This window comes from Corvus hawaiiensis, chromosome 2, assembly GCF_020740725.1.
Source record: "Corvus hawaiiensis isolate bCorHaw1 chromosome 2, bCorHaw1.pri.cur, whole genome shotgun sequence".
In the NCBI taxonomy this organism is placed as follows: domain Eukaryota; kingdom Metazoa; phylum Chordata; class Aves; order Passeriformes; family Corvidae; genus Corvus; species Corvus hawaiiensis.
The window spans coordinates 118,244,348-118,263,920 of record NC_063214.1 but is presented as its reverse complement, the minus strand read 5'-3'; the positions used below and the strand labels follow the sequence as shown (position 1 = coordinate 118,263,920).

Below are 19,573 nucleotides of genomic sequence, written 5' to 3'. Positions count from 1 at the left end.
TTAACACCCAAAATTTTGCAGCTTGAACAGTGCAACACCAGGAGGAATCATCTTTTAAAAGTCATGACACCTTTTGATTACCTATTTCTTCAATTAAGCACATTCCTTCTGTCACAAATGAGCTTTCTTGCTCTCTGCAGACCACAACAGAAATTTGCAGGCTCTTTCTAACCCTACCGAAAAACCCTATCAATTAAAAGAACCCAAACCAACCCCCCCAACTCCTAACCCCAAGTTGCACTCTTAAAATTCAACTTTATCAAGGAAATATGGAGAGGCTAGCGATGTTTTAGCTGAAGACATGCTTCACCAGCTCTGGAAAACAGAAGGCAAAGAATTGCTCAAATAATAGCTTAAGATCTAAGAATTTGAAACTTTGGTCTATGTCCTCATTAGATATTTAGAGCAGCATCCAATCTAAAGTAAAGGGATAATTTTTGTCAGATTCTTATAAAAAAAGGCTTTATTTTGAACAAGTTTTCTCCATTTGGTTTTACAGTCTCAACATACATCATATTCATGGACAAGCAGCATTTTCACAGAATAAGAGCCAAATACAAAGAAGAGGAAGCCACTTGGGATTAACAGTTTCAACCTAATTGACTCAGACTTCAGTAAATCCTGTATGCTGTCACTTATTTGAGGTAAAGGAATTCCATAAATTAAGATCCACTGTTCAACAGAAGAGTCAACAATGAAGTACTTGAGAAGCAGGAACCTTGGGGAGGAGGGGGAAAAAACAAATCTTAAAAGACATTGTGAGCAACAAGAAAAGGGGGAGGTAGGATTTCCACTTGGTTTGTATTGGTGAACCAACACTTGGGTCTATCAGGTGTAAATGTTTAACCAAATCGGTGCAGTTTAAATTTCAAATTTGATGAATTTCACTGGTAGCACAGTCTCAAAAGGCAAACCTAAGTTCATGCTGAATGCTGTCACTAGGCACCCACTAGAGTATCCATTAAATTCCGCTGCTTTCAGTGCCCATTCTGACATATTCCAGTTAAATGGGTAATTTTTGGGCAGCTGTGCAATCAGATCATAAAATTATACATTTGGTGGAATTCAAGAATGCTTTCTTAAGTAAAATTGTACTGGGGGAGAGGGAAAAATCAACCTTCCACTATCTGTTCATGCAAAAATATACCTGCAGTGAAACAGGGTTTAGACAAACAGATTAAAGCCATTCCAGGGACACATTTGTACTTGTGTTAAACTAACTTTATAGAACTAACTTCTAAACTAGCTTTACAGAGCAAATCTTAAACCTTTTAAATAGTGTCCATGTTGTATTAGATACTGTTTAAAAAACAAAAGCAAAGACTATCCTCACCTTTTGTAGCTTGAGATTTAAATTAGCTCACCAATAATCCTGAATTTCACTGAAGAGAAAAATGGAACTGGATGAATATCCTGTAAACTGCAAGAACTAAATTATCAATGTGAAATTGCTAATGCCCAGCAGAAATACCTTTCAGCTCAGTTATTTAATGCCAGGTACTGCTCAATTTCTTCCAGTAAAGCATCATTTGATTTATGTACTTAGAACAAAACATTGTGTGGAGATGGGCTTCACTGCTTGAGTGATATTTCTTCAAAAAGGGTCCTGGCACACCAAGTTCCAAAGTCTGGTTGGCCAAACCACCCAGTGGGAACAAAATAAATTCAAACTGAACTGGTGCAAGAATTTAGTTGTAAGAAGCAAAGCAGATTAATTTAGAAAGCTCACTTTTCAATATCATTTTCCAATTCCAAGTTCCAGTGAGCAAAATGGTTTTGTATTTATTTTAGAGGCAGAGAGAAGCTGGTTTGTTAATCATCTATGTGATGCATCCACATCCTATTTCCTTTTTTTAATAATCACCAAGAAGCAGATTTATCATTTAGCAGGCTATCTGGCTCAGAACTAAGGAAGCTCTAGTAAATTCTCTCCCCCACTGGAAAGCTGTGTTTTATTGCGTAACTTCGTGTACATTAAGTAATATCTTGCAGAAATATGATCAGTGACCAAAACCCCTTGCTATGTTATACTTTGGAAAAAAGCAGACATGAATGAGGTGAAACTGCAAGTCAACCACTGCACAAAGCATCTCTCAAGATTCCAACATTTCCATGGAGTTTTACCACTTTGGGACACAACCTGTGATGTTCAGCGATTGTGCAATTCGAGCTCAGAAAAATAAAAGTATGTGAAGGAACTGCCATCTGTCCATTAGCTTTCATCATACTCCAGACTATCAGAAAGGTGGAAAAAAGATTTATTTTCCACTAGCATCCAATTAGATTTCTATGACCTTGAATGCTAACAAAATGCTTTTCATTAAATGACAGGTGAGAGCATAGAGAAAAAAAAAATCTCTTAAGAAATTTGATCCTTGTATTTAGGACCTTGCATTTCCTTCCACAGCACTTCTCTATCATGTTGCAAGAAGCATAATTTTGGTGATTTTTTTTCACAAAACCCTCACCTGCCTATTATGAATCATTGCAATAAAAATATTTTTTTCCCACACTGCACTAGGCAACTTTCTTTCCAGCTCAAGAAAGGAATTTAGTCAAGAATTATAAAAACCTGAACTATGAACTCTGGCACAGCCAGGAGCAGCCACTCAACTACACCAGAGTGCTTAGAAAATAGGCAGCCAGGAGTAGCAATTCAACTACTCCAGAGTGCTTAGAAAATAGGCTTTAGATTTTACACCAAGAAATTGGATTTATTGTAAATGCCACAGTCACATTGATAGACAGAGCACAGACTTCTGGTAACAAACAAACATACATTTTTGTAACTAAGCGTTTCTACTCGGTAAATAAATGCATTTCGCACAGCCTTCCTCTTAAATGTGCCTAAACTAACCTAAATAAGCAGACAGCATAGCAGAAAAGGGAAACTTATGTGAGTAACTGTTTCTTAAGCAGTATATTATTTTTACTATGTATATAATATTTTATATTATATACACACACATTTTCATCAACAGTTCAAATTATACCCAAATAAAAAAAACCTTAAACCAAAACTGGCGCTCCTCCAATACATTTACCACCTTTCCCTCAGGCAGACTTAATCCAGGTATTTGTCAAGATAGAGGAATGACAGTTAAAAAGACTCCCCCCACAAGAAACAAGTTACACAAAGAATACTGTATCACTACAAATTTTTTATTCAGAAGCCCATCTTTAAAAAAAATGTCATTATGAACTTGTTTGGTCAAACTACAACACTTTCTAGCAGACATACAGTAAAAATGGCATGGCTCAGAATCGACCGGATCGTTCACGATCTCTTGACCGCCTCCTGTCACGCTCACGGCCTCCTCCTCCTCCTCCTCCACCTCCACGACCGCGATCTCTGGATCTAGACCGGCGTTCACGGGACCTCGACCTGGATCTATGCCTTCAAAGAAAGTTTGGACATTTTATTGTTTTGTTCCAGGCAGCAATTTACTCGCAGTACCACACAGTGGAACGTGTAATTAACAACGGGAGTGATGAGGGAGAAGAAAGGCAGCGTGTCATTAGAAGGATTGGTTAATTGGCACTTGGGCTGCAGAACCCAATGCATTTACAAACTGCACGAACTTCATACTGGGGAGTCAGCACCAATAGGCACAAGATGGGCTGTTCCCTGCAGTCACCTGTTACAATGGATGTGCAAACCCCAAGGAAAGGCACGGTTACACTGCTGTTATTTAAAGCAGGAGAAGGGGACACCTGCTTTGGCAGACAGATCTCTTAGCAACACACACCAAAAGTCTACAGCTGCTTCTAAGTCCACTCACATTAAATCAATTGCATTAATTAGCAATTACAACCCAGTTCTCTGTTGTTGTTCCCCCTACATCATTTCTACCCCCCAGGACATGAGCACTGGCACATCATCTTCCCAGCCTCTTAGGATGATAAATGCAGGAAGGGAGCTAAAACCACCCAGAACACAGTACTATCACAGCTACTACCAATCAGCATTACTGAATCTGAGAGTTCCAGACTTCTAACAGTGACCAAAAGGTTAATATAAAAAGCACACTTGGTCCTTTTCATACAGCATTCAAACATCTGAAGTTTTTTGAAGTTAAATTAATCCTCACAGATTCTGAAATACTGCCAGAGATATTTATAGAAAAACACATTCACAATCCCAGGCTCCTTCTGTGATTGACAGAAACCTACAAAAATTGTGCTTTATAGAAAAGCAAGATCAAAATTTTTATATGCCTATCCCAAATAGCAAGGTCCTAAATGCAAGCAGATTGAATCCAGCTCCAAGTGAACCATCACAGTAACAGCAGTGGTAAAAGCCTTTCTGCAAGGTACCTCACTAAATGAATAGTTTAATATATAACAAAGTGTATTTATCTACTTTTTTTACCATTAAGCAAAATTACTTCTCCTTTCTCCTACTGGGAATTCCTATCAAGAAAGGTCACACTGTGAAGGCAGAAGTGTGCTCAACAGAGTGACTGCCTGGTATCAATAGTGAGAAATGAATACAGGCTACAACATTTCACCATTAACAGTTAAAGGCAAATAAGGTTGGGTCCTGAGTATAATCTATAGATCTGCTTGACTGCACATAATGCTGAAAGCAGCCTATCTGATGCTGCCAAAATGCCTACTGGCCAACTAGCCTGCATCTAACAAAGGCCATGAGCAAACACATTTAGAAGAGAATAAAACAGAGGAGGCATAAAGCAACTTCTCCCAAATAATGTCCATCTGTACAGTTTGCAGTTTGGAGATCTGAACAACAGATAGGGCCTATGTACTCAGTAACTCAGTGAGTTTTCTTCTCCTTGAACTCTGCCTTCCACACTAACCTTCAGAATCTACACTACTGCAGAGCAAAAAACACTGTATTTTTAGAGCGCTACTTATTTGTTCTAAACTGGCTACTTGCCAGCTTGACTTGATGCCCTTTGGCATGTGCCAGAAGTGCATCAGAAAAAACAAGAGGACTTGGCAGGAGTTTAAAGATTTGCCTTCAGATCTTTCAGCAACTGATCCTTAAATTACTTCTTTTAGTAGTGCTTAAAAACAAACTTACTTTTTACGACGCCGCCCATACAACTCGCGCCTTAACTCTCGAGAAATGGGCTTCAAATGCATAAAGTTGCAGAAACCTCCTCGTGTACACTCTCTGAAACAGAATTCAAGAGGCACAGTTAAGAATTCCCAGCTCTACATTATCTGCTTAGATCTTTATCACCTCTAATATTAAACCCAGTAAATTACAAGCATCATTTACTGACAGTGCCTCACTTCTACAACAAAATCCCCAAAAGATGGCAGAAGACAAGAGGTTCACTGCAGATCCTCCACATTACTGTTACCTGAAGTAGTCTTCTTCCTACACTCGACTACGTAAAACCCACACCCAAGCACCCTCCCTACTGTGCAAACACCTCAGAGGCTGCCAAGGCAAGAGGAAGCCATTGCTTTACCCCATTTCATATTGACGGCAGCAGGCCTCTCTGAAGTCAGTCACAGGTGAGAGCTCGGCATGGATGGGCTGCCCATTAAACCAGCGATTGTTCAGGTCAATCACAGCCTTTTCTGCATCTTCTTCACGGCGAAACTAAAAGCAAAAGCAACATTTTCCTTACAATACAGAGAAGCAACAGGAGTAGGTAAAAGATTCCTATCAAATCAGTTGTGCAATACCTGAGGCTCACAGCTAGTAATGAAACCAGAAGCTACTTCAGGTTTCTTGGACAGTCCATCAAATCAAAGGTAAATATGCCAGCTTTTGAGTAACTGGGACTCAAGGGCTAATCAAAACATTGATTTTTCTTTTCATTATGCTCTATTTGGTCTTTCAAGTGCAGAAGTCAGTCAATAGAAGAGACTGAGTTTTCTTAGTACAGCTTTAAACCAAGAGAATGCTTATGATTACTTTCTGGAGCACCAACAGTCCTGATGTAATGCATTTTTTCAACTATTTAAGAGAAATTTATATTAAAACTGGAGCTCTTATTCATTTAAATTAGTATTTACAAAAATCAGATCCTGTTTTACGATGAATGTAAAACTTAAATTTGAAATGCCTTTTCACAGCTAGTTGTTTTAAGACGACTTTTTGTTTTGATTATGACCTACAGAGTCAAGAATTTCAGGTGTGAAAATACTTTCCAGCTGAGGGAAGGTACAGCCAAAATATTCAAAGAAACTTTCTCACACCTCCCCAACACCATGAACACACAGTAAAATTTCTGTGGGTGACAACTTTGTACTCATTATTCAAGAGATACCAATGACTTTTAGAAGTTAAACCTACTTACTCCAGTTTGCACCTTGAACCACCCAGCTACTGCCCTATCTAACTTGGTTTCAGATAGTGTTTAACTGGGAAGTTAGAAAATTAATGCACCTGTGGCATATAAACCTCTCTCATACTGATGTGCTTAAAGGGCAGCATGATGCTAAGACAAATCCCAAATTAATCCTGCCAAACTAAACAGTCCAGTAGTGGTGACTGTTTATAACTATGTAAAAGAAAAAAAAAAGTGTTAATCTTTCTGAAAATTACATGGATTTTAACTATCAAGAAAGTTTCTCAAAATTTATTAAAATTTCTTTTGGATTCCTTTCACATTTTTACTCTACTTTAAATTGTGAAGTTGGAGAGGAGCTTATATACTGAAGATCTTCCCTTGCAAAGTCTACAAGCATAGAGTAGCTTTCAAAATACTAAATCAATAAATACCACCCCTCCTGATTACATGAACATCTCTTCATCCTACCTTTACGTATACATTTCCAACTAGATGATCTCCAAGGTTATCACAAACGTTCATCTCCTCAACTTCGCCGTATTTCTCCTCCATTTCTGTGAAGACCTCCTAAGCACAAAGCAACCCAGCAGAACTTTGCAGCACATTACTTGTAAGTACAGAAATATTGCATTTAACTCTAAGTATAAAAAGAAGACCTCCCTTGGAAAAAAGCAGGATCACTTTATTTTTTCTTTTTCATTTTTGGGTTTAAGATAAGTATTTGCTTGGCTATCTGTAAGCACAGCACTAACAAGATACAATAAAAACCTATGGAAAACATGCACAGCATTACATAATACACAGGATGCACCGAAAGCACAACACAGAAACCCTGATGCTGTAGTTTCAGGTACTTTGTTTCTATACAAATAATTGAGTGTACTTTAAATGTATAAAAAAGGAGATTACACAATCAAAATGCTACAACACTTAAGATGCTGATTTTAAACAAAGTCTATTTCAAGCAGTCAAATTAAGGCCAAACTAACCAATGGCTACACCTGGAAATATTTCACACAAGGCTGTACACTTTATACAAACACCTGAGGAAGTGCTTTTTCCTGAATCCATCTAATTGTGCTATCTCCACTACATCCATTTAACTGCTTGGTGGTGACAGATCCAGTAACACTGCAATGCATCTTTACATACCTCAAAGAACTCATCGTAATGTTCCTGCATCTCAACATCGCTCACAGCACCTGCAAAAGTCAAAGAGTCAGATCGATTAGAGCCTGTCAGTAAGGAAGAGGAGATTTTGATCATTCTACAACACAATCTAGAGAGGCCGTCTGGAGCATAAGAGACACCATATAGCATAGAGCTAACTAACAGGAATATTGCAAAATAAGGATGTGTGAAGAGGTTTGAGTCCCCAAAGTATCTGTCAAAACATTAAATTGATATGATCAAATCAAAGCAAGTTTTAATCAGAGCCAAACTTGTATGCCACAAATTTAAAGGGGAAAAGAATTACTTTGAAACATCACTTAAAATTTAATATAGTATAGCTCCACTCTCTAACTACCAACGATTTTACCTAAACAGAAGGCAAGTGCTTTGTTACATTTCCATACCTTAAAATATTGTAACAATTTAGTATTCCTCTTCCTAAAAGCAGACTTTTATGTCCACCTCTCCAGCATATCCACTAGAATTTGAGAGCTCACAATGTAAAATAGTCCAGGATATTTTTTAAATTTGCTCAAAATAGTCATTGAAATGACACACTTTTCTCAGTGCCCCTCAATGCTTTACAACAGAGAGCCATTTTCTAGTTTAAGTTTTGAGTGTCACTTCATTTTTCTGTAGTCCTGCAGAACACCTTTTAGTGCAAAACAAGCCAGCCTTATACTCAAGATTATTTTCATGCTACAAGCTGGACTTCAAAAACAAGTGCTGCTTGCCTGCTGCTACAAAACTCAACATAAGTGTGGCTTATTTTTCAAAGCATTGAAAGTATAAAAATGAGTTTCATTTATTTCTTCCAGTCTACAGAACTTGAAACAAGCTGTATGCATTAAAGCCATTAGATTAGCTCTTCAGCAGTTAAGTGGTTTATTAGGATCAAGCGGAGCAGTTTTACAACAAACCCTGCATTTTATACTAGAAAAATATGCTAGTGTTTAAAATTACAAACCAGACTGGTTTAGTTCACAGAATGTGAAAGACAAGAAACTGAGCCAAAAAAGCTGAGTTTATTCACTTTCAGGCTGCTATGAAAAAAATTTTGCTAGTATTACCAGTTGGACAAACTTTATGTTTTTCTTCAAAGGCTCTAATATTAACCAGCCACACTCTTTGAATTGCAGTTCCTGTTCTTCCACCCAGCTCACCTCCACAAGAGAGTAAGGGGCATTTGGTTTATAGTTTAGGCTAACAATGTGTCTGCATTCGAGACAGGTTTGCTTTTAAGAAATTTATTCTCCCCCATGGTTATAGCAAATTAAGGAATATCAAACATTAAACCAGTAATTCTAGGCAGTTTAATACCTAACTATATTCCCAAAGTTCTGCCAACACCACTGATAACAGCTTACTAACACCTAAGATTTTTTTGTTTTTAAAGGTATCAGACAGGGGCTTTGAGAGCCACAGTGGGAATAATTACTTTTTACCAGATGGACAAGAGCTAAAAACTTTTTTTTTGTCAAATTAGGAGATCACAGGCAACAGTTAGTTAATGACTACTTCAATGACCTTCCAAAGTGGGAAGCATACATATGCACAGGCTTTACAAACATCCATATTCCAGGGCTACTGGTATCTGAACCATGAGAAGCCCAATTACTAATTAAAACTCAGGAAAACTATTGCTGTTCCAAACTAAGGTTAATCCTCTACGACGGCAATAGAAAGGAAGACAGTTAAGCAACAACGACAAGGCATTAAATAGCTACCCAAATTACCCATTTAAAATACATGCAATACTTAAGTAGGGACAAATATCAAAAACCAAGGAGCCAGGAGTTTCAGCAAACCTACTGCTTGCAGAGCTCCAGCTCTACCCCAGGAGGTACAGTCAGGCTCTGGCACACAGCTACTCGCTTGTCACGACAAACTAGAGTTGGATACCAGCATTTACAACACTGGAGGATCTGTGCAGGACTCTTGCAGCTGTAAGTCTAAACAGCTCCACAGACCAAACTGCTGTAACTCTGTGCAAATTAGTTACCAGCACACTGAGAGTTCAGGGAGACAGTGGAAACACCCAAATGGAAAAGTTTTGGTCTCCTGAAACAGCATTAACTACTAAGCATCTGCAAGGAGAGAGCCTATGAACCAATGGAACTGTTCAAGCATCCAGACAAAATTACACAGCTCATTTACATGTCCAGCTTGATTGTGTGACAAAAACACAAATTACATAATCGAGCCATTATTACTTTTAGAAGCAAGAGAGACAGTGTTGACTTTTAAGTTAGTGGCTGATTTCACAAAGCACTTCTAATCAAATGCTGGTAACTAATCTGAACTAGTCTATAAACCAACAGTCAAAAAAAAAAAAAAAGGATAGCCAAACAAAGCTTTATTACCACACAGTCAATACTCACTTCAACAAGAAATATTAGTTAGAAAAGAACACCGATCCTTTTTTGGTTCTAAAACTTTTTTTTTTTAAAATCTTATTCTAATATTGATGATTCAATTACAATGATATATCAGTAATCGCCGATCAACAATCCTGGGCATTAACTGCTGCTAGTCTCACAGGAGGTGTGTTTGCTTATGCCCATTTGTATCTCAGGAGAAGTCATTAAATTACTTCATGACCATACCCAAATTCCTTCCCCTCCTCAAAAATACGTTAAAAAATTACTTTTTCTTAGGTAAATATGCCAAATGGCATTGGAATTTGAATTTTCAAAGCATGGAAAGAATTTTAAGCATGCACCCATCCAGAAAGGACAGCTGCCAGAAGGGAAGCGTTGGTCAGTCATGGTGTATTCTTCCAAAGTGCACTCCCTAAACGGAAGCTGCATTAACCTAGGACGAATTTATGCATGCAGTCTGTAAAGTTTCAAATTCAAGTTCTCTTAATGTTTACAGAGCAGGACATTTGTTCTGGATGAAGTCAATGTGTCATTGTCCTGCTCTTTTCGACAGTGTAACCTAATGGATAGCACAAAACATACAAAACCATTCCTAGGATGCAGGCAACTGGCAGGGAGAAAGGTGACAGAAGAAAGCAGTGCAACCAGCACTGCTTCACAGGGGAAGTACGATTTCAACCCCTTTTGATTTAATAGTTGGTATTCAGATTCCCCTCATAGTTTTGGGAGTAGGGAGGAAGGTAGTGGGACAAAAATTTTGGGGCTTTTTTGTTTTTTTTTTTTTGTTTGTGTTTGTTTTGAACACATGTAACGAAACGTGGTCAGTTTGATCTGTTAAACTAAAATGGCAGACCAGCTTAAGTCGACACTGAGCTCTGACAATCAAGCCCAGGGAACCAGTGAAGGAACTTGTATGAACTTACAGCGCAAACCGTCAGCAGACTGGGAAGAGTTTTGAGGGTTACGGTAAATGTTCAAGAGGGCAATGGTCTGAAATACAAAACGCAACAACTTTATATTATGGAAAATAATTTTAACAAGAAACTGGTTTCCTTTAGGGTCGCTTTAGCCGAGTCTGTGCTGAAAGAGAGGTGGTTATTCTCTCCCAAGCAGGAGAACTTGCACTTAGCTGGTGACCTTTCTACACCAACCTAACACTGTAAAGTAATAGAGATCTCATGATACTCCATTATTGTATTCTTAATTTTATTCCATTCACCAATATTGCTATAGAGGGGTTTTGCATGATTTCAGACCGCTCTGAAACAGAATCCAAATACAGCATTCACACTACTATAATAATATTATTATTATATTAATGTAATATTGATAATATTGAATTTGGTTTTACTGAATGGCTTCTTATCAACAAAATTCCAGGAAAGGAAGGAATACAATAATTAGAGCATAACATGAAATCTCCATTTTCCTAAAAAAGTTAAGATGAGAGAAAACCCAGTTTTGGGAAACTTACCGTACATCACATATATACCTATTTTTTTTTTTTTTGGTGTTAAATCAAGAATTTGAGAAATGTCTGCAGTTTAACCCTTTCAAAAGAATGCAGTGTTACTAAGCAACCAAGTTTCACTTTGCAACACAAAAGGGAATCTGCATCAAGTCCAATTTGTGCAGTCACTTCTGCACTCAGAATCGCACACGTTCCACAAATTCTTGATCTGTGCGCAAGAAGAGTTCCGTCACTTGTCCTGTTTGCAACAGCTTTATGTCAGCAGCTCAGAAGCCAACATTATTTTCTCATAATTAGGAGTGGGCTCTTTAACACCATTCTTTAAAAAAATTTCTCCAACTGTGGGACTTACAGTGTGAGCCGTCAGCCGTCTGTGCACTGTTTTGGGGGTTACGATAGATGTTTTGAATCAAGATGGTCTGCGGGGAAAAAAAATAAAAAGGGGAATTCTACTGGCTGCTGTGCATATAATAGACAATTGCAAAGAGACAACTTGTTTGCAAACAGCTAAAAGTCATATTTTATCCTTAAGACTTCCTTTTGTATTTGCAGAGTATCTTCCAAAATTGCATCCAGACCATCATATTATGAAAACAGTTTTAATTAACCACCAAGAAAGAGCTGCGTTTGTCTCAACAGCTATCCTCAAAATGGGAGGTGTGAGGCACAGGAACCTAAAATGTCACACGAGGTATTCTGGAGACCAGAAACTAAACTTTCGAGACCAGATTCACTACTGCAAGTCTAGGGGGGGAAAAACAGTGTTATGCGCACAGCATGTAATACGTAATGCCACAGTGTCCAAAATGCTACACCAGACCATAAGGCCTTTAGGCAACTGCTACATCTCATTTTGTGCATCAGGAGTTTCTTGGTGGAATTTCTGTTTAAATAATATAATAGCATCATAGGTTCACATGTTTCCGATCCTTCAAATAAGGACAATATCCTTTTAGCCCTTCTGCTTTTTACTTGAAGAATTAGCCCAGGCAGACTTGAAACCTTACATTTGTACCGTTCTTCTTAAAATCAAGTTGTCTGAAAAAACAAACCATGTTTAAGTTAGTAAACTAATATTACAAAAAAATTCCAAACGTCCATATCACTGTAAGCAGCTCAAAAATTGAAATTTGATTACTTAAAACACAAGCTCAATGTTAGTCAGTATGAATGGCAATCCCCAAGTAACTTTAGCTTAGACATTATTATTATTAGTCACAGTAAGAATTCAGAGCTTAAAGAAGTCACAGGCCCAGCAATGTCACACCTACATATGCTACCCATTTAACATCTAAAAAAAATACATCTGTAACATCACATTGAAAATCACACACTTGTTTTATTATGGGTCCAGCCATACCAACCAAAGCTTTGTGCTTCCGTGGCCCAGGTTTAAACTACCTATGCTTTAGTCTACAACTGGAGAGTGCCAGAAACATGCATCTCATCTCGTTAGGGTGCTTCTGCTGACTGGGGGTAATTTGATCACCCTGGATTGTGTGACCTTTCCTAACACAGCTCTTCTGTAAAGTAGCTGCACCAGCAAGAGCTGCACAAGGTTAAAACATTGTGCTGGTAACTTCCCATTAGCAAGATCTCTGTTGTTCTATTTTCTATCACAGCTGATTGTCAACTTGCACACAAATGAAGATTTCTGCAGACCCCACACACTGCTAGAAACCTGGGAGATGCTACAGCACAGCTGCCAGGTACAAGGCTGTGCAGTCCCAGACATCCCTGGATGAATGGGATGTGCCCTGCTGACCCACTTCAGCTGGCACTGCTCACCAGGGTCTAAAGCAAAGCTAAAGGCTGCACTGACAGGAAGCTGTAGTTGCACACAAAGTTTTATTGGTAAAAAAAAGATGCAAGGGTGGTGGGGTTTTTTGTTAGGTTTTTGGGGTTTTTTTTTTAACTTAAAAGACAACTACTGTAGAAGCTGTCTGCTTTAGAAATACTTTTTCGTAGCCAATGACCTAAATTCAGGTCTCTAAATAACCAACTGCACTTCAACTTGTGCTCCATGTAGGTCAACAACATGGGATAGTTTAAAAATGGACAATGCTCTTTGGAAATAAAACATCTGCATTAAAAATTGTTAAAATCCCAGAAGCAAAGAGGTGTTTTTGTTGCTTAAGTACCAGCAGAAGTCCCTGTCCATCAGTAACCTTGACATTCTCCCCTGGAAGTCCCACTGCCCACTCAGAGGTTAACTTTATGAACCTGTCACATGTAGAGCACTCCCCTCCCTAATTTCTCCCCAAACGAACATGAGCCCACGTCTCTCATCAACTTTGCTCCAAAGTAGATTAAATGAACTTGCAGAAGACTCTGTTGTTATGTGAACTTTAGCTCTGTAGTTAAAACCATTGCAGTTCAAACTGCTGTAGTTAAAAGTGCAGTAGTAACTTTCTAAGGCACTATTGCTCATGTACAAAATTCCCAAAGAAATTCATCTGTGTGCCTTGACAATCAGCATTGATAGAAAGAGGGAAAACATGCATTTCTCCAGGACTGTAATTTGTGAATACTATACAGCTCATAATAATAATAATGAAAACCCTGTCACTCCCTGCACCTTTTCAAATTCATTTTTATTTCTGGCAGACATGCAGTCACACATCATGTCTCTAACAATATTCACTGAGCCAAAGATTAAATAATCTGTCATGCCAATTGACAATTCACCCTCAGCAACCAGGCAAGTTGTTTTCAATAAACCATTTCTTCCATATTCAAAGGAAGTATGCAAGTCACTCTTGAAACTTAAGAGCCTGGGTCAGAGAGCAAATGCAGTTAACAGATGAGTCACTTTTATTCATTAATTAGTTTTCTTCTATTATATGCATAAAAGATTAAAGTTCCCACCTTTGGGACAGGTGGAATGTGCTGCCATTGTCTGTGATTTAAAAACTCTGGGATGGTTTAAGTGCCTGAACACCACTGAGAAGGCACACTCACCTGAAAGTTAGCACTGGTTGGTCTCTACTACAGGCAAGCTTACAACAGCATCGCTTCCTGCAGCCATTAAGGGTGACAGGAGATAATTAGAAATGCTGGGAGAAGCAAATGGAACACCCCAAAAAAAGCAAAGACCCAGATAAACTGGGGCCAAAACTGAACTAATTAATCTGGAGCTTGGTAATTATTCACTTGTATCTGAGAAGCTACATTTTAAAGAAGCCAGAATATACTTCCACAAGAAAGAGAAAAAAGAGGAAACAAACCTGGCTAAATGTTGGTTTGTTGTGCAACCGAGAACATCTGTCTCCATGGCGACAAGCTCCAATTTTGAAATAAAATGAGCAGTTGACTCTGCAAGAAAAAAATAAATAAAATAGTTAGACCCTGGCACAGAAAACAATTTGCAAAAAAGCATATGCCCTAAATGTCTTTATCTTGATGTGGAGAAGTAACACAGAAAAAAACCCCACACCAAAACTGTACAGGAAAGCATTCCAACAAACCTGTCCATATTTATTCCTTTTACCCCTAATTTACAGCCAGTATCTGACCAATTTCCCCCAAAGTGGTTTCATGATCCACCACACAGAAGTGATCTCTGTTTTACTCTTCCGCTTCTCCGTTCTTGTCTTTACCTCAGTTTCAGTGGGTGATGGGATGGAAAATAATGAGAATGGTCTGAAATTTACACTGGGAGCTCTGTGGCTGAGTTGATGCAGCCCCTGGTCCAGGCAATAAAACCTGTTTTAAAGCTGACACAGTCGCACCTCTCTCATGTTTTATAAACCACCTGTTTAAGTTATACTCTAAGGGTAACTCACGCTGCTACCAACACAGTACTGGAAATAATTCAGGGAAGAGAAAATCATGTTACAGAAAGAATACACATAAGCAAAATAAATTCACTTAATTAAGCCATTTCCATGAATATAGTTAATGATTTTAAGAGTAAGCTGCTTTTTTTTTTTTTTAAACCACAAGCTTTTTTTGAATGATCCATCTCATGACACCTTGAAAACGATCCTGGTTTAGAAATACTACTAAAACTCCCACAGAAAGGTGTAATTCACACAGAATGATGAAAGAAACCACAAGGAGTTTTGTTACCTTGACAGGGAAATGCCAAATTCTGAAGGGCAAGAAAACTATTATAGACTACATATGGGTAAGTGAAATATTAGAATTCTCCTGGAAGAAAAATTATTATTCCCATAATTAACACCAATTCTTTCCACAATCCTGTGTAACCAACATCAACTCATGGACGGAAGAATTATTAAAGTACTAAAAAGCACATCTGATCTCTAGCAAAGCATTCTACTGTAAAATTGCAACATGCTCACTCTTCATTATGCTTTTGAAAACAAACACTTAGCATTATAAAATACTTACTGTCTTTTCTGACCTCTAACCTGAAACAAAAAGAAATATCTAACTATAAAATTTCCAATAGTGCCTCCAACTTCAGCACCTTCTGGAAGGTTCCGTCTGCTTTTTTTAACCAAAAACAAGAGCTGCACAGGAATTTCATGCCTGATTAAAACTCTTGAAACTGTAATGCATTAAATTCCTATGTATCTCCTTTGTGTGAAAGGATGCTACAGTAACAGAGCTCAAAAGAGAGGCTGCCGACACTGCTTTCCTGGAATGGCAGCACTACAGAGCAGAGCAGAAGCCCCACGGCCAGGGGCTGACAAGAGTAATTTAGTCCAGCAGCACATCGATGCCCCCTTTTCATTTTTACGAGTGGAAAAACACGCCGGTTTGGTCAGGCCGATGGTGACCAAATTTTCGTTAGGAGGGTTTTGTGTGTGTGCTTCCAACAACCAGAGAAACTAGAGGCGTTCCCGGACGCGTGGAAGGCTGCAGGCAGAAGCCTGTAGGATCAGGATGCAGCAGTCGGGGAAATCCTCCGCACCCTGGGGAGGGGGGAGAAATAACCAGTCGCTGTCCTTGCAGCAGAGCGGGAGCTCTCAGGCTGCTGCGAGGCTCAGGGACACGAACAAAAGGGGAACAGGAGGAGGAGGAGGCGCTTTCTGGCAGGAGGCGGCGGGAAGCTCCGGCACCCAGCGGCCCCGACAGGAAGGCGCAGCCGCGGGGGGAAGGGGGGAGGGCGGAGGGAGGACGGGGGAGGACGGCAGCGCGCCACGAGGCGCGGGCACACCCTCATGGCGGCCGGGGGAGGAGGAAGAGGAGGAAGAAGTGGGGGGAGGGAGTGCCCGAGAACGGCCCCGGCCCGGGAGGGGGGAAGGGGGAGCGGGAAGCGCGTGGGCGGGGCCGCCGGGCGCGCGCGCGGGAACGCGCGAGTCCCACGCGCCGCCGGGCGCGCGCGCTCCCGGGGGGGGGGGGGGGGGGGGAGGGGAAGGGCCTGAGGGAGGCGATGGCGGAGGGAGGGGGGGGGGAGGGGAACGGGGAGCGCGGCCGCCTCTCGCTTCCCTCTTCCCGCCGCGTTCCAGCGGGATGGGAAAGGCGCGGGACGTGGTCCCGGCGGCGCCCCCGAGGCGGGAGTGGAAGAAATGGGCGAAACGGGCTGGGGTCCCCCCCGCAGGGAAGGAGGGGCCGGGAGAAGGGAAGCAGGGCTGACCGCCGCGATCGGAACAGGCCGCGTCCCCGCGCAACCCGCTACGGGCCTCCGGCCTCCCCTCCAGCTTCCCCCCTCCCTCCCGGGGGTACCGGCGCCGCGGGAGCGGCGCGGGAAGCGGGGGAATAGGGCCACTCACTTGTCCTTCTCGGTGCCGAAGATGGAGGCCAGGTACTCCGCCATCTCCCACCGCCCGCCCGCCCGCCGGACCGCCCCGGCCCCGGCGCTGCCGCCGCGTCACAGCGACCGCGCCGGAAACGCTGCGCTGAGGGGAGGAGGGGGGCGGGGGGAGAGGAGGCGGGGCGCGCGCCCCACGCGGGGTCGCCGCGGCGCGCGCGCAGGGGCGGCGGGGCGGGGCCAGCGGCGTCGCGCTGCGGGACGGGAGCGGAACCTCCAGAGCCCGGGTTCGAGTCCCGCCCCTGGCAGGGGCCGAGGGGACGGGGTTGTTCTGGGGGTCGCGGCTTCCGAGGGTTGGGATAAAGGGGTTCGCGCGAAGGTGGGGAGTGCACGGTCTGAAGGGGTTTAAATTAAAAAAAAAAAAAGTAAAACATGCTTTTGAGTTAAAAGCAGAGTGGAGGGGAGAACCAAATTCTTTCTGGTCATTGTTTTGGGAGGTTTCACGGAATTATGGGCCAAAAGCTGCAAGTCTGAACCCAGTGAATTGAAATTTTTGCAATGGAGCAGCAATGCATGCGGAAGATTCCAGTACTGTACATCACTGAAAAGCACATCGGGAAATAAACTTACTCGTTCTGCTGGTTCAGAAAACAAGACTGAGGACTCAGTGTGTGACTAACATTCATCTCAGATCTTTTGCGATTCCCTGAAGCAGTAACAAGTGCACTTTATAGCGCTCACAGCTCGGGTTGGGCCATTCATAGATTAGGGCCATTCATAGATTAGGAGTGTTATAAATGAAGTCTGTAATTCCTGCTGTTATGTATAAAAATGAGCTGTAATAAAACTATACAGAGCCAGAGTTTCAAACCCCGCCCCCCACCAGCCTGGCTGAGAGGAAAATTTTGCAACACTAGAGCAGTTCTAAAGGAAGTTCTTTCAGCAGAGATGTAATCAATAGGTGAGGATTCCACCCCAGGTGGGGTTGGATCTTATCACCGGGACATTAACACTATGATGACCTGCTACATCTCAGCCAATAAGGAATTGGACATTCCGGGAACTCCACTAAGGGTTCCAGGAATCGGAAACAGACAAATTCATCACCAAAGATGCACAATTCATCAGACCCAAGAAATGCTTTGTGCAGTCCAACTTCGGGACAAGAAAACATCATGAATATGCTAAATTGCGAGAAGAATAGAATTAATTCGGACTCTGCCCAAAAACTGTATAAGAAGGAACCAGCCAAAGCAGCATCGATGAACTTGGGAGCTCTGATGCGATAGAGATCATCAGATCTATGCGTGTTCACCCAGCTCCGACCCCGGGCTCAGGGCTGCTTTTCTCGATCGTGGCTTTCTGTGTGACCGATCTTTCGGCCGCGAAATAAAATCTATTTCTTTATTAAATTTAATTTGGCTGAATTTCTTTACTTCAGGACCATTCATAGCATCATGGTTTGTGTTAGAAGGGACCTTAAAGATCATCTCCAACTCGCTGCTATGGGCAGGGACACCTTCCACTGGACCAGGTTCCACTCCATGCCCCATCCAACCTGACACCTGCAATTCCTGGTTTGTTTTGAGCTGTGGCCTGTCTCAGAACAGGGACAGTCCTCTCAGCACTGCTCCATGTCCTGCCCCATTCTTTCTGTGCTCTTTAGGGATGTAAAGCTCACCTGCTCCCCGCTGCTCCTTGCTTCTTCCGACAGACTTGCACTAATTTTTGCTTCAATGTTTTTGTTAAAGCCTTCGGCTGGAATATGTCAAAATACATTTTTTCCTGGGGAATCAAAATAAGTTTTCAATATTTGAAACATGCTGGGTTTGTGTGGTGGTGTGAGTCAGGGGAAGGGATCTCTGCCTGGCATGGTAACAGCAGCCATTCTGTTCCCACGTTTCTTCTTTTTATAGCTATCTATAAATCTCAGGTTAGTGACTTACTGCAGGTTACTCCCTGCCCCACTCTGCTTAGATTTATTGGGTTAAATTCTGTCACAACCCCTCCTCTGTTTTGCTCTGCCTCCTTAAGGCCCACTGTCATCACTGACACAACAACCCAGGACAAAATGATGACACCCAGATCTGGTTTGGAGATAAAAGGGCTGAGAGGAAAAATGGGGAGGGAAGCAGCCAGTTTTAAGAGAGGCAGAGCTAGCAGGAAAGGTGGAAAAAAAATGGTTGTGAAGCAAAAGAAAGCAGTGCTTGGATACAGAAAAAAGATTAAAACAAACACAGAAATGCATCCAGGGGTTCAGTACACGACGTACTTCACACGTTCACTGGATAATAGCACTTTCTGGTTGCCAGTGCCCAGAACAATGCACTAAAGAGGAACCTGGAGTTCCGGGCCAGGGCACAGGACTTGGTTTCTCAGGTTAAAGGGATTTTGCCAACAGTGCATATGCAGCGATAATTACTGACCCGAAGTCAGCAAGCCCTTTGAACAATTTTGCCAGCTCTCTGCTTGACACCTCTTGGAACAAGGCACAGCTGTGTGGAAAGAACCAATTTAAGATGCAATGTCAAAAAATTAATCTGTGAAGGCAGCCCGTGTACTTCAGAACAGAGCTGTAGCTGGTAATCTCATCTAATCTACTTTCATGTCT

The 19,573-nt window shown here is 41.3% G+C and overlaps 1 protein-coding gene and 1 long non-coding RNA gene across 5 annotated transcripts; one reads left to right on the top strand and one right to left on the bottom strand.

Annotated features, from left to right (window-relative positions):
• Positions 1–3,141: 3,141 nt before the first annotated feature.
• Positions 3,142–17,095, bottom strand: U2AF1 (U2 small nuclear RNA auxiliary factor 1). 4 transcript variants are annotated; one of them, XM_048290210.1, is made up of 9 exons: positions 16,985–17,069; positions 15,657–16,183; positions 14,528–14,615; positions 10,753–10,819; positions 7,428–7,477; positions 6,744–6,842; positions 5,445–5,578; positions 5,048–5,140; positions 3,142–3,397 (listed from the first exon to the last, which is right to left on the bottom strand). In XM_048290210.1, the coding sequence occupies exons 5-9, from the start codon at positions 7,455–7,457 to the stop codon at positions 3,259–3,261; spliced, it is 495 nt and encodes a 164-aa protein (XP_048146167.1). In that variant the 5' UTR covers positions 7,458–7,477; positions 10,753–10,819; positions 14,528–14,615; positions 15,657–16,183; positions 16,985–17,069; the 3' UTR covers positions 3,142–3,258. The 4 variants fall into 4 exon arrangements, with proteins under 4 accessions (XP_048146167.1, XP_048146176.1, XP_048146159.1 ...); XM_048290219.1 differs by lacking the exons at positions 10,753–10,819; positions 15,657–16,183; positions 16,985–17,069 and adding exons at positions 11,653–11,719; positions 12,308–12,338; positions 14,262–14,318 and having other exon boundaries at positions 14,528–15,645; XM_048290202.1 differs by lacking the exons at positions 10,753–10,819; positions 15,657–16,183 and adding an exon at positions 11,653–11,719 and having other exon boundaries at positions 16,985–17,095.
• On the top strand, positions 16,667–18,379 carry LOC125319175. Its single transcript, XR_007200615.1, has 2 exons — positions 16,667–17,016; positions 17,460–18,379. It is a non-coding gene; the product is annotated as an uncharacterized LOC125319175 (long non-coding RNA).
• Positions 18,380–19,573: the final 1,194 nt, after the last annotated feature.

Excerpts from the sequence above, each read along its gene's own strand:
- U2AF1 (XM_048290219.1), bottom strand. The coding sequence starts at position 14,679 with ATGCTTTTTTGCAAATTGTTTTCTGTGCCAGGGTCTAACTATTTTATT. Across the intron at positions 11,720-12,307 it reads TTAAGAAGAACGGTACAAAT|ACCATCTTGATTCAAAACAT; the intron begins GTAAGGTTTCAA and ends TTTTCCCCGCAG. Across the intron at positions 5,141-5,444 it reads TGCCGTCAATATGAAATGGG|AGAGTGTACACGAGGAGGTT; the intron begins GTAAAGCAATGG and ends ATTCTGTTTCAG.